The sequence below is a fragment of the Musa acuminata genome, chromosome BXJ1-9 (assembly GCF_036884655.1).
Source record: "Musa acuminata AAA Group cultivar baxijiao chromosome BXJ1-9, Cavendish_Baxijiao_AAA, whole genome shotgun sequence".
In the NCBI taxonomy this organism is placed as follows: Eukaryota; Viridiplantae; Streptophyta; class Magnoliopsida; order Zingiberales; family Musaceae; genus Musa; species Musa acuminata.
The window spans coordinates 46,642,809-46,656,978 of NC_088335.1; the positions used below are offsets into that span (position 1 = coordinate 46,642,809).

Genomic DNA, 14,170 nt, shown 5'->3' on the forward strand with positions numbered 1-14,170 from the left:
CAGCTCGGCCTCCCACGCAACCCCAGTGGCAATGTCAGACGCCACCGAAGGTACAGTCCTGCCCTGCAAATGGGCACGTCAGGTAACACCCAAGCTCCTCTATAAATACCCCCAAGTCTCAAACAAAAGGGGGGACACACACACTGGAAAGCACTTCCTCTTCTCTTCCTCCGAAACCCCCCCCACATCTTTCTCTAACTTGATCGTCGGAGGGGTCGGGTCGAGCACCCCGACCCGACCTGTGTGCAGGTGCGAAGACGGTGTCGCCTCTTCCCGGAGCTTCCTGCCGACCCGAACCGCCGACCTGCCGACCCGAACTGCCGACCTGCCGACCCGAACCGCCGACCGGCCGACCCGAACGACCGATCCCGAACCACGGTGCCCGACCGCAGGGAGACCCCGAGGGACGTTGCCCGAGATCCCCGACTTCCGGACCCCAGAACCAGCCGCGTCGGCCTCGAGGCCACGGCTTAAAAAGTTACTTACCGTAACAGATTGGCGCTAGAAGGAGGGCCCGAATGTCGAGGGATCCTCAGGTTGATCCTGACGACCTCCCCGCGACCCCTGAACGTGGCTGGCGTTCAGTCGACAGTTTGGATCCGCTTCCGCCCGAGGGCGCTCCGAGCGTCCCCTTGCCGGTGTCGTCCGAGGCCTTTCACGACCTCGCCCGTCAAGTCCGAGCTCTGACGGATATGGTGCAAACCATCATCCCGCTCATCTCCCAACCGACACCCCCACTCATGACTCAGCCGCTACGGCAACAAGAGCCGCCCGCTCGGGCCCACATGATGCTTCTGGAGCCTTCCGCCTCTCCTCGGGTCAGACCGACCCCACTCGGGGATCCAGCAAGGACAAACCCGAGCGGCCGCCCGGAGCCCGAGGTGTTATCTTCGGAATCAACAGACTCCCCGCGAGCCCAGCTATGTCGTCTCAGTCAGCGGCTCGACGAACTGGAGAAGGAGTTTCACAACTCAGAGGGAGAGCTTGGGGTGGACTCACACCAAGGATCTCCATTCGCACCAGAGATACGAGATCTCGTCGTTCCCCCGAACTTCCAGCTCCCTTCTCTGGATGCATACGACGGCGCCACGGACCCAGCAGATCATGTCGTCGCTTTCCGTGCCCAATTGGCGCTGCATGGAACGTCTGACGCTTTAATGTGCAGGGCGTTTCCCACAACCCTCAGGGGTCCAGCCCACACGTGGTACGCCGGCCTGAAGACTGGAACAATCAGTTCCTTCGGCCAACTCGCCAAGGACTTCGAGCTCCACTTCGCAGCCCATGCCCGGCCGAGGCCCTCCGCGGCACTACTCCTCGGACTCAAACAAAGAGAGGACGAGCCCCTCTCATGCTTCGTGGATCGCTTTACCACGCAAATCCGGAGCTTACCGGATACTCACCCCTCTTTGTTGGTGCAGGCGTTCATGGTAAGCTTGCGACCTTCCAGACTCTGTTGGTCCCTCGTGGAGCGACCCCCCACCACAGTACCAGATATGCTCCAGCGAGCCCACCGGTACATCGAGGCAGAAGCTTGGGCGACTGCAAGGAAGAGGAGTGACTCTGGGCGACGGGCCCCGTAGCAGCGGTCAAGCGCCCGCGTTTGCTATTCGGCGTAACCCTCGTGCCAGACCCTCAGTCTCTTCCAAGCGAAAGCTCCATTTTTGCCTGATCGCCTCTCGGCTCACGGTTAGCTTCAGCCTAACCCCACTCCTTTTTGCATTCGCACGACTCGCCCACATGCTGCCGAGCTCCCCTCGGAACGGCTTGCCCACCTGAGTGGTGTCACTCGGTCGCAGCCTGCCTGCGTCGAGCTTCTTGGCCCTTCATCGTCGAGTCCACATCTGCACAGTCTGCCCGCCCGAGTTCTCTCGGCCCGAGCCTACCCCCTCGGCCTGCGTCGTGCTACTCGGCCGCATGGTCCTCGCGACCACGCCTGCGCGGTCAGCCCGACGCACGTCATGCTACTCGGCCGCATGGCCCTCGCGAACACGCCTGCGCGGTCTGCCCGCCTGCGTTGTGCTCCTCGGCCCTCGGCTCTACGCCATCCCGAGATCACACCTGCGCGATCACCCCGCCTGCGTTGTGCTCCTCGGCCCTTGGCTCTGCGCCATCCCGAGACCACACCTGCGCGGTCACCCCGCCTGCGCCGTGTTCCTTGGCCCCATGTTCCCGAGACAGACTTGCGCGGCCTGCCCGCCTGCGTCGTGCTCCTTGGCACCATGTTTCCCGAGAAGCTCTTGCGCGGTCGGCCCCTCTGCGCCGAACCCCTCGGCCACACTCTGCCCTCAGAGCGGCCTGCCCCTCTGAGCGATGTCACTCGGTCGCAGCTTGCCCGCACCGAGCACCTCGGCCTATCACTGCCGAGATCTACCTCGGCGCGGCCTGTCCGCCTCTGTCGTGTACCTCGGCCGCATGGTGCCCAAGTCCACGTCCTCGCGTCCTGCCCGCCTGATCGTGCTACTCGGTCGCATGACCCTCGCGACCACGCCTGCGCGGTCACCCCGCCTGCGTCGTGCTCCTTGGCTCCATGCTCCCGAGACAGACCAGTGCCGCCAGTACGCCCGCGTCGTGCCCCTCGGCTCCATAAAACCCGAGACCACACCTGCGCGGTCGCCCCGCCTGCGTTGTGCTCCTCGGCCCTCGGCTCGACGCCTCCCGAGATCACACCTGCGCGGTCACCCCGCCTACGTTGTGCTCCTCGGCCCTCGGCTCGACGCCTCCCGGGACCACACCTGCGCGGTCACCCCGCCAGTTGTGTTCCTCGGCCCTCGGCTCTACGCCATCCCGAGACACCTGCGCGGTCACCCCGCCAGTTGTGTTCCTCGGCCCTCGGCTCTACGCCATCCCGAGACACCTGTGCAGTCACCCCGCCAGTTGTGTTCCTCGGCCCTCGGCTCTACGCCCTCCCGAGACACCTGCGCGGTCACCCCGCCAGTTGTGTTCCTCGGCCCTCGGCTCTACGCCATCCCGAGACACCTGCGCGGTCACCCCGCCCGTTGTGTTCCTCGACCCTTGACTTCACCTGAGACGCACCCGCACGGCCAGCCCGCCTGCGCTGCGCTCCTCTGCCCTCATCGGTCCCATTGCCCCCGAGTCCAACCCTGCTCGGCCTCCTGACTAAGTTGCGCACCTCGGCTTCGCACTGCTCGAGACACGTTCGCGCGATCAGCCCACCTGAAGTAAGAAGCCATGCATCGTCTCCCCGCATGCAAAAACCGACGCATAGCTCCTTTCGGGGGGGGGGGGGCATATGATAGGGGTAAAAATGGCAACGCGCCACGTCAGCACGCCATGTAGACACACTGCCCGAGGAGGCAAGCACTGATGCAGACTCGACATTTGCCGACGTCACCAGCCCTCAGCCAACCACCTCAGCTTTGACCTCGTGCGCTCGGTCGAGGCACAGGAGCACATCGACCGAGGCTCGCCATACCCTGCAGCAGCTCGGCCTCCCACGCAGCCCCAGTGGCAATGTCAGACGCCACCGAAGGTACAGTCCTGCCCTGCAAATGGGCACGTCAGGTAACACCCAAGCTCCTCTATAAATACCCCCAAGTCCCAAACAAAAGGGGGGACACACACACTGGAAAGCACTTCCTCTTCTCTTCCTCCGAAACCCCCCCCACATCTTTCTCTAACTTGATCGTCGGAGGGGTCGGGTCGAGCACCCCGACCCGACCTGTGTGCAGGTGCGAAGACAGTGTCGCCTCTTCCCGGAGCTTCCTGCCGACCCGAACCGCCGACCTGCCGACCCGAACTGCCGACCTGCCGACCCGAACCGCCGACCGGCCGACCCGAACGACCGATCCCGAACCACGGTGCCCGACCGCAGGGAGACCCCGAGGGACGTTGCCCGAGATCCCCGACTTCCGGACCCCAGAACCAGCCGCGTCGGCCTCGAGGCCACGGCTTAAAAAGTTACTTACCGTAACAGATGTATCATTAATTTTGAAGATTTCCTTAAAATTAACACAAAAAAGTTTTGGTTATGCTAATGCAAATTAGCATGTTATCATTGTACAGAAATGGAGTCATTCATCAATGCAGAGAGTTTGAAGCCATAATGACGAAGAAAGGGGTTAGGCAACCTGCTTGTTTGACACCTCTTAATTGTAAACCAGTCTCCTAAAAACCAGTAGTCAAGCAAGCACATCTTGAAGATCTAACACAAGAAAGAATTCAATTGGTAAATTGAGTACAAAATCACACCATTTTCCTGACTCCAGAAATGGCAAAAAGCTCATGAAAAATGCTTCTTCCCAGAATTTATGGGGGAAGGAAAGGTTTAATTATGTTAGATAAGACATTGGACAATAAGTGTGTTTCTCAAAATCTACATATACATCAACTTCATATATAATGGGATCAAACTATCAGAGGTGCTTGAGTCAAAATCTACAATGTTTTCAATCTCTATCACACATCCAGAATTTATTAGGCATGGGAATAAATCACTACAATGGAAAGAACCATTGAAGATGATGCTTCTGCAGTCCAGCTCAAACCAAGAGAGGTTGTGGCTGAAGACCAAAGTTGGGTGGTTTTCGAGCTACCATCTCAATCAGCATATCTGCTACGTTCATCAGTGTCGGCAGAAGAAATGCCTCAGCTGCTGGTGGTATGCTCTGAGGACTTCATCATAAGATGCAATTTGAGTTTCCTCATTAGTTTATCACACTTCTTTTTTGTGATGATGGCATTTCCGAAGGATTCTTTTGGACATATCTCTGCAAATCTTGTTCCAGCTTCCTGCTGCATGGTGTTCAACAGGTGGAATTGTATATAATAATATCTTCAAGAATATGCAGAGAGCCACATATTGTTGCTTTGTCGCAGGCTCTAAATAGCAAAGAATGATTTGCCTACCTACTGCTAATAGGATTTTTGGAGAGTTATTAATAATCATTTAAGCTGTTAGTAATGACTACAAAGCATGGAAAATGGTGAAATTAATCCAAATCAAATATATATTATATATATATATGTGCCTGATCCATTGAGAAGAAGAAAGAAGTTTGCCTGCCCTGCTAAGCTTTTAAGTAAGCAGGTTTTAATCATGCCAACCAAATGATGATCACTTTGTCTTGAATAATAGCAACAGAGATTAGTGGATATGTTATCTTAAAGTATGTAAAAATCTCAATGATTATATAAATAAACCTTAGAAAGAAGAGTGATTGAGAGAGTGCAATTGTTAAAAGGTGCTTTAGCCTTTGTTGCAGTCATACTGACAGGACAACTGATACAAAGAATTTCCTGGAAACATCTGATAGAACTAACTTGCCATTTTAGACAGCAACAAGGCTTGCAGTTGCATCATCATTCATGGATTCTGCCTGCTGTTTGATTGCATATAATTTTAGCTGAATCTTCAAAGTCAGAACTCAGAAGTCCAGAAAAAAAGTAACAGATGAATTGGCCACAGATGAAGTGTTTAGCAGTTCCTGAATTATTGGCCACTTGAGTTGAGGTTATTAAAGATCTGCTAAAGAAGGATTTTTTTATAATGGACGAAAGCGATTTGTGTTATCATATTCTGAATTTTTAGTAATAAGGGACCCTTCTCCCTACCAAATGAGCTGACCTCTTACCTAAGACATTTAAATCTGATCCTTGCAACTTTGAGTTCCTTAGAAAACAAAACAAAGTGGTCATTAATCAGATGATGCAGTGGTCAATAGTGTCCATGCCATTGATTAGTTCCCAGAGCTCACTCACTAGCCATTGATCATAGCTGAGTGCCTAAGACAGGATTAAAGTGCACTTAGTACAGTGATGGATCCATCATTTACCTTTGCGTGCGATCTAAATCTAATAGCTAAGGACTCATAAATAAATACATGCATGGAAAATTTGCTGAGTTGGATCAAAGTGTCAGTTTCTTACAGATCACTTTACACCTTTGTTAGCTCCAGCAATCACATTACATCTGCATCACTTGAGACAAGTTCTTTTTGCAGCCCTGCTGCTGCAGTTTCTGCAAATTACAGATAGATTAACTCACATTGGTATTAGTGTCCTCAAATCCATGCTATATTGTTCTGATGCTCTGAACACTGGGTTTGCTAGTGTCGGCTGATGTATTGAGACAAATCACCTACCATCTCAAAAAATACAATGCCCATCAAATCCTTTCTGCTTGTTACGTATCACCAACTTTTCAGAAGGCTTCACATCCTGTGTCCTGCTCTTGATATTAGCTTCACTAGCAATTCAGGAATGGTGTATTGAATGAAACCAGCACTTGATCCAAAACTAGCACAATGTTCCAACCTCAGTAGTTAAACCTATGTGCAGTGTATTCTTCTTCTGACAATGATCACAACTTCTACTGGAGCTATAAACACTCATGGCCTTAATTACCAATAGACAACAAGGGGTTGATATCAGAAGAAAAGGAAGTCTCCTCATTTCATTCATCCATGGCTTCCACCTCCTGATAGCATAGTATCAAATGAATGGGAAGGAAATGTAGACTACTGACAGCCACCTCGTTTTCATCATTATGCGTTGCTACAGGCCAAAACCTTAAGTATTAGAGCTAAAACAACCACTGACACAAAGTATCCAAACATCTGCCGGTGAAAACAATGCGACGCCTGCAGCACCCAACTATGAGTTTGGTGGCTCAGTAGTTGGCCCATCATTCATCCACACAGCACCACCGCATCCAAGAGACTCCCCTTACCCAACCATAGACCCCATGAGGGCCGTCCTGGCTTCGTTTCATATACCACTCCATCCCCCCCACCGCACCATTCTCGAACACCTTCGACGCAAAGCCATGGGAATGGCTGTGTGGATCGTGAGAAGGTCCATCAATGCCTTCTTCGACGGCTACCAGTCTTTTACCTCCATTGCTGCTCTTCTTGTCTTCCCCGTCTCCGCTTCCGTCCTCCTGTCCCAGGCGCTGATCCCTTTCGCGACTCCGCCGCTCCTCGAAGCCATCTCGCTCCGGCTGTGGTCGCTGTTCCAGGCCGCGAGGTTTCCTGCCTCCGTGGGATTCTTCTCCCTCCTCAACGTCAAGCTCGCGCAAACTGTTTTCACCTTCGTCTCCACGCTGCCGCTGGTGCTCACGTTCCAGCTGCTAGCCAAGGCGTCCGTCGTTCATGTCGTCTGCGAGGGTCGAGATCCTCGGCGTAAACGAGGCCCGCCTCCGTTGTCTTCGTTCCTCCCCCTCTACCGCTCGATCCTACCGACGCATCTCTTCAACTCCTTCGTTGTTCTGTCCGCCAACGCCAGCACTTTCGCCTTGCTCTTCCTGATCTTCAATGCAGTGGACCTTCTCGGCCTCTCGACGAGCAACGTCGTCCTTTGCCTCTCGGCTGCTGGCGCCGTTCTCTACTCCGTCGTCGTCGCCAACACAACGGTGATCTGCAACCTGGCGATCGTGGTCTCTGCGACGGACAACTGCGGCGGCTACCTCCCGGTCCTCAAGGCCTGCCTGCTCATCAGGGGAAGGGTCATGACTGCACTAGGTCTGGCCTTGCCTGCCAACCTGGGAATGGCTGCCGTCGAAGCCTTGTTTCAGTACAGGGTGGTGAGGCAATACAACCTCTCAGGGGAGCTGAATTCATCTCTTTTCTGGGAGGCGTTCTCGATCACGTACTTTCACGCGCTCCTCGTTGTTCTTGATGTCATCATGAGCTGCATGTTCTTCAAAATCTGCAGAACAGATTGCCACTCAGACTGCGAGAAGGGCCACGAGCATCATGGAGAAGAACTGGAGCCAGAAGACAAGGTTACTCTGCATGTCTAAATGTGAGGTCATCTCTCACAACTATATATACAGATTTGACATGGAAACAGATGAACATATACAATGTTCCCTCGTGATACCAATTTTTCTGGAGTTACAGAACTCCGCTGAGCAGGAGTTCAATAAAGTATTACATGTTACTTCAGAATGTAATCCCCCAATCAAACAGGGACATTTTCTCTACTACTCTGTAAGCATTTCCTGAGAAGAGACATTAAATAAGCATTTCTTTCCTTTATATACCTTCCTTTTTACATGACAATTAAAATGAAGTTGTGTGAACCGCACTTCCATCAGGATGGAGGATTCGACATATTCCCAGAAACGGGGAAGAGAAGACTGTGTCATTCATACACATTCTGTATGGATCCGCAAATAAGAATGTTAGCCATCGAATTAGGAGACAAGAAACCCAAGTAAATATTTTGATCTGTCAAATTTACTTGTCATTGATAGAGGAACAGTGGAAGAGTTGGCCTAACGGTGGAATCATATAGTTGACCGAGAGTCCGCGTCAAAATTGAGTTAGGAGATCGGATGGAAGATGACGTGACTGGTCATTAGCAGGAAATTTTCATTGTTGGGATGAAACATTACAACTTGCATGGATTCCATAAAGCATAAACAACAATCAATTGGACACGGTGACGTGATTTAGGTCAAAGGTGCTGACGATTAAGAGCATGGTAGCGAGCTTAGCATAAATAAGCCAAAAACCTTCAAGGGTTGGTTCGGTTGCTCCAGTGGAGTTGTGCCGGAAAAGGCAAGTTTGGCGTTGGGAGTGAGAAAATGTGGATGTTTGATGAGCTTTGTCAACGCGCGGGTTGACCAACAATGTGCTACACTGTTGGTGATAGAAGGAAATAACCCTGCGGTTGACTTTTAAGTATATCCGAACGAGATTAGGAAATTGTAATTTTCTATCATTGCAAAAAATGTGTGGTAATGTACGTGTAATCATCCACGGGGCATGTGCGTGGGAAGGTAACTTCATGTTGAAACAGGTGTACCGGCGAAAGCGTTGACGTCTACTTTATATTTCCGTTTTGTGTGGGTCCCGCAGCGCCATTTAAACATGCGCAATGGCATTGTCAAGATGGGCCCTCCTCCGTTCAGCCGGTGTGTGAAAATTTACCCGGTGGGCCCCACGTACGGGAAATTTCACCCGAGCGGGTCCCACGGTTCAGTGCTGCGAAACTGTACGCGGTGGACCCCACGACCGAGAAATTTGACCGAGTGGGTCCCAGGGTTCGCGTGAGGGGGATTCCCACGGCTGACACAGCCGCGCAGTCTGACACGGCTGGACCCATCGCACCACGTAAACCCTGCGAAACTGCACGGTGGGTCCGCGTTCCACCTCGTCGTGTCCAACACGGGGACCGGCGCCACCTGATCAAGAGGGAATCAATCACATGGCGGGCGCAAGTGCCATCGGACCATACGGAACGCTTGCGTGGCCCACCAAATCAACAAGGCATGGTGGGCACCGCGCACCTCCTAATGCTCATGCCCATCCGACATACCGTAGCTTCGTGAGGCCTATCGTGGCCCACCTAATCACGAAGGCATGGTGGGCCCCGCGCATGCAAAACGGGTCCATTCGACCGTACGCTGCTTCGTGCGGCCTTTCATGGCCCACCTAATCAACAAGGCACGGTGGGCCCCGCGAACCACCAAATGCTCATGCCGCGCCACGTGGCACCATCGTCCCTCAGAGAAAAAAAAAAAAAAAATCTGGGTCCCATCATGGGTCCCGCGCCCTATCAAGTCGAGGGAACTCCCCTCGAGCCAATCGTGACCCAAATCAAATCAAGTGAATTGTCGAACGCCATGGACCTCCTCAAAGTTTCCTGTTGGGTTGGGCTCATCGGCAGATTTTTATTCTTAGCTTCACTTATATAATCTTTAGATTACTTGTTAACACAGGATTTTTTTTTGTTTATTCACATAAAAGTTTTGTTATGTACTTCTTCGTGGTATTTGGTATCGTCTTCCATTCGGATCAATAAAAATAATATCTCCTTGCATAATATAAATTTTAAATATTTATAATAATATGTATATAAATGAGTCGAATTAAAATACTCTCTCAAGATATTAGATTTTCAATGATATGAGTGGAAATTTTTATCTCAAATGCAATCTTTTTAAACTAATCTTTTTAGTCAAATCGACAATCGAAACATATGAGACTTCATTGATACATTTTTGTCATGACCCGAAGTTTGATGTGTCAATTGGAAAATGCTATGGGACTAATCAGGAGTGTTACATATTTGGTTCATTATATTCCGAAACATGTTTCCTTTCTTTCTCATTATACTAAGGATGAGTAGATGATACACATATTTTTGTCATAACCCGGAGTTTGATGAGTCAACTGGTCAATAACTTCATTTTGATCCTTCGTTCACGGACTAAAATGCTTAAGCAGAAGTGAATAGTAATATACTCATCAGAATCTTATAAGTCAATCTTAATCCTGTCAACTTTCGATGTGAAACTAATCAGGATGTTATATTTGGTTCATTATATTCCGAGACATGTCTCCTTTCTTTCTCATTATACCAAGGATGAGTAGACTTCAAAAACAAAAGAAACAATCAAATGGAACGGTAGATGATTATAATTTCCATTAACTCTATAACATGTTACCAACAAATACAATTTATCTTTTAAAATTTACTAATATTATTTTTATATTATATAAGACTACTTATATATTATAATTTCTAGATATAAGGACATTTTTGTTATCGATTGAGATACATAATAAGGAAAAGGTCATATCAAGTCATTATAAACATGATTACACTCTGTTGATGTTACATATGCTTTTTAAGATTTGCATGGCCATCTTAGATTATGCACCCTTGAATGTTGTTGTGATGATGAAGATTAAGGATCACTTGCTTTGAATCAAAAGACAAGATGTAATACTAGTATTATTTTACTTTTCAATGAATTAAGCCAGCGCAAGAGAAAAGAATGAGAAAAATAAGAAGCATCTTAGTATAAGATATAATAAAATCTCTTTCTCTCGTCATAATATTAAGACTCATAATATATTTATAAAAATAAATCTTAATTCTCTAAGTATTATTCTTCATATTTGAATTTATAATCCTAATCTATCAATAAATTTGAATCTAACTAAGATATTTTTCAAAATATACATGGATGGTAAAAATAGATGATGGGATCGGTTTCTATTACAAGATTTTGATGGAGAGAACGAATACGCTGAATCGAATCTATGGTCTCTCCAATTGTTGTACGTATGTATGTGAACAAGGCAACATCAAATCAACTTGTTGCTGACAAAAGAATTGGCATATTAAATTGAAGGGGGTACTGTCACCTCTACTTGTCAAAGTTATGACGTCTAAGACAATTAATGCATGATGTGTAAGTTATGTCAAAGTTACTCGGACAAGCGATACAAAAGCACGAAATTAATGCATCTCACCCTTTTCAGCTCAATGAGATGAATGATGTGCCGATAAATCGTACAATATCCGGTGTTTGCATTGTCATGTTTGAAAGAATCGCTCCATCTTATGGCTTTTGTCTTCGAGTTCTCTGATCATCTAATCCCATCTTATATTTTTTTTCTTAGATTAATTATATATTTTTAAATAATTAATTATCTCTAATATCTTGATATTTATACTTTTAAAAATTATATCAAGATTTTTATGTTTATGAAAAAAATATATAATTTTTTTGTATGTGATCGATGAAAATATTATATGATTTATCACGAGCATTATTATAAGATTTGTCACCGAGTACGTAAGATATTTTTACAAGTAAAACCGATAATGTGCGGACTTGTCTCACTTTGGTTTATTATTAAGCACGAATGATATTTTCATAAGTAAAATCGATAATATACAGAGAAACAAAATTAAATATTTTATTTTTATAAATATAAGAATCCTGATATAACTTTTTAAACGGTAAGGATCGAAATATTAAATATAGTTAACTATAGGAAGTAATATATAATTAATTCTTTTTATTTTTTTGCTTGTGCTTGCATAATTATTGCATTAATTTCATGATGATTAATTATTAATATAAAAAATAAATAAGTATATAAAACTCTTTTTAATTTGTTTGCATGCAGATAAGTTTTTATAAATTGTTGTTCAAAATCGAACTCACATCCATAATCAGAATTGCTATCGCCAATTTAAGCATGAAATAAATAATCAAAATTTTTGATCGGTTCAGAAAAGATTCCAAATTATATTAAACTCTAATATGCAGTAATTCAATCTATGATTGAATTAGACGTCGTAGCGTGATCGACATACTTTCTTTCTGCAACTGGGAAGTGCAAAGGAATGAGCAGCCCGAGAGGGAGTTGTTGGTAGCAAGGAAATCAAAACAGGAGGAGCTTCAAGAAACGAGGCTTTTGCCTGCTAACTCCAGGAAGAGGAGGAGCGTCTCTGCTGCTGCTACTTCCCATGGGCGGCCGGCGACCACAGATCGGCACCGTTGCTCCTCGCCACGTGCTCGGTGCTCGCCACTGGGACCAGGCACAGCCCCCGGCTCCTCAGATCATTCTTCTCTCTCCCTTCCTTCATTTCCAAGATCACAGAACCGTCAGCAACTTAAACTCACAACGTATGTCAGAGATCACAGAGAGAGAGAGAGAGAGAGAGAGAGAGAGAGAGTGCGGGTGTGTGTGTGTGTGTGTGCATGCTTCGCGTTACATGCAGGTGAGCAGAGGACGGCAGGCGTCGCAGGTATGGAGAACTCAGAACCTGCAAGAATCGAACAAGCACAAGTTCAGAAGATGTGTCAGAGAAAGAACAAGAATAGAAAGAGGGAAGGTGTACAAGAAAACACACACACAACCTGGACTTGGTCGTGCAGGAATCGGATGTACCCCAGGGCTTCATGCAGAACCGAAGCCGTATCAGACTGCCATGTCCACGAAGTCAAATCAGATGAGGGACCTAATTAAGACCAGTGTACTTTGAAGAAGCCATCAATTAGGCTACCTTGCCGAATGGAGAGACCAGCTGCTGCAGTGCCATAATTCTTTCCCCTAACTTGTCTTTCCTCACCTGCTCTCCTCACAGAGACATGCATTAATTGCCACATATATTGCTTCACAACCAAAGCAATATCAAAGGGATAAACAATTAGTATACCATGATCGTGCCTGGACAGGATGAGCCTGCTGTTTTGGGCTTCTTGGTAGTGTTGAATTTGGTGGCTGTCACACTTGTTGTTCTTCGCCCTCTTCCCATTTTCGTCTTGGTGATCGATAGAAAGGATGCATGTCACAGGACCATTTGTTATCCTTCCGATCATGATGTCAAGTATAAATAGGCAGAGGAAGTCAGGCTCACCTTATTTGGAGACTTGCAAGTACTGATGGTGGTGGAAGGTGGAGAAGAGGAGGGGGAAGACAGAGAAGAGTCGGTTGATATCTGAGGAACCCCATAAAGTACTGCAACAGCATCTTCCTCCTTCCCACCAAACCATAGCATCTGTGCTGACTTTGAAGAGGAGTAGCAGGAGGAGGAGGAGGAGGGAGATGAGAGACACGAGGGTGGAGAGAACAGATGATCTTTTCCCTCCTCTGAGCCCAGCAAGTCCATGAAACTCTCCTTCTCCATCAACAGTCTTCAAGCTAACAAGAAGAAGAAGAAGAAGAAGAAGAAGAAGAAGAAGAAGAAGAAGAAGAAGAAGCAAGGCAAAAAGAGCGAAGATAGAAGAACCACATCACAGTTCCCTATCGAGTCAATAAGCTGAAATGTTGTTGTTGCAGGGGGAAGAAAGTCTTCGGAAGAGAAAAGAGTAAAGGCTGGAAACCTTCTCCGTCTATTCTTGGCCTCTTCTATACCTTTTGACATCACCTCACCGCGGCCGGACGAATGGGCGACTGATATGGGCTGCATGCTTGCTTGCTTTTTGTTGCCTTCCTCGTGTTCTTTATGCGAGCTTTGGATGCTTTGTGTGCTCTTCTGTTCACTTCGGGCTTGCTGTCACCTCCCCCGACTTACTCAAAACCGCCACTCGAGACCGACGGAATTAATAGAAATCATGCTTCACTGTCTCCTCCCATCCTTCTCTCTCTTATTCTCTTATACTCTATCTCTCTCTATCTCTCTGTAGAGAGAGAGAGAGAGAGAGAGTAGAACAGTGAGCTATTACCTAATCCGAATCCAGATACAATTGCTGTAGGGCAAGCTTGTGATCTGGTGGTTGTGTGATGAAGATTATATTATGTCTGCACAACTAAATCAAAGGACAATAATAGACTCCAACAACTTGAAGGAACTCTTTACTGTTGCCTTCACATCGTGGATGTTAGCACGGTATGCGAAAAGAATACTGATCTACCGAAAGGGAATACCTGTTTTTGCCGCTTGCCGACGTATATATATC

At 47.7% G+C, this 14,170-nt stretch overlaps 2 protein-coding genes across 3 annotated transcripts; one reads left to right on the top strand and one right to left on the bottom strand.

Annotated features, from left to right (window-relative positions):
- Positions 1-6,660: 6,660 nt before the first annotated feature.
- On the top strand, positions 6,661-7,997 carry LOC103999144 (uncharacterized). Its single transcript, XM_009420803.3, has one exon. It carries the CDS (start codon positions 6,704-6,706, stop codon positions 7,757-7,759), a length of 1,056 nt encoding a protein of 351 aa, XP_009419078.2. The 5' UTR covers positions 6,661-6,703; the 3' UTR covers positions 7,760-7,997.
- A 3,937-nt stretch (positions 7,998-11,934) lies between these two features.
- Positions 11,935-13,885, bottom strand: LOC135580743 (transcription factor bHLH113-like). Of its 2 annotated transcripts, XM_065084168.1 has the most exons (6): positions 13,129-13,870; positions 12,928-13,032; positions 12,775-12,840; positions 12,629-12,694; positions 12,484-12,534; positions 11,935-12,348 (listed from the first exon to the last, which is right to left on the bottom strand). In XM_065084168.1, the coding sequence occupies exons 1-6, from the start codon at positions 13,396-13,398 to the stop codon at positions 12,226-12,228; spliced, it is 681 nt and encodes a 226-aa protein (XP_064940240.1). In that variant the 5' UTR covers positions 13,399-13,870; the 3' UTR covers positions 11,935-12,225. The 2 variants fall into 2 exon arrangements, with proteins under 2 accessions (XP_064940240.1, XP_064940241.1); XM_065084169.1 differs by lacking the exon at positions 12,484-12,534 and having other exon boundaries at positions 13,129-13,885.
- Between the last annotated feature and the right edge of the window lie 285 nt (positions 13,886-14,170).

Bases quoted from the DNA above. Each gene is read 5' to 3' on its own strand.
- LOC103999144 (XM_009420803.3), top strand. From the start codon at position 6,704: ATGAGGGCCGTCCTGGCTTCGTTTCATATACCACTCCATCCCCCCCAC.
- LOC135580743 (XM_065084168.1), bottom strand. From the start codon at position 13,398: ATGGAGAAGGAGAGTTTCATGGACTTGCTGGGCTCAGAGGAGGGAAAA. The intron at 13,033-13,128 runs GTGAGCCTGACT...TCGATCACCAAG, and splicing joins CTTGCAAGTCTCCAAATAAG to ACGAAAATGGGAAGAGGGCG. The intron at 12,535-12,628 runs GTTGTGTGTGTG...CGATTCTTGCAG, and splicing joins TCCTGCACGACCAAGTCCAG to GTTCTGAGTTCTCCATACCT.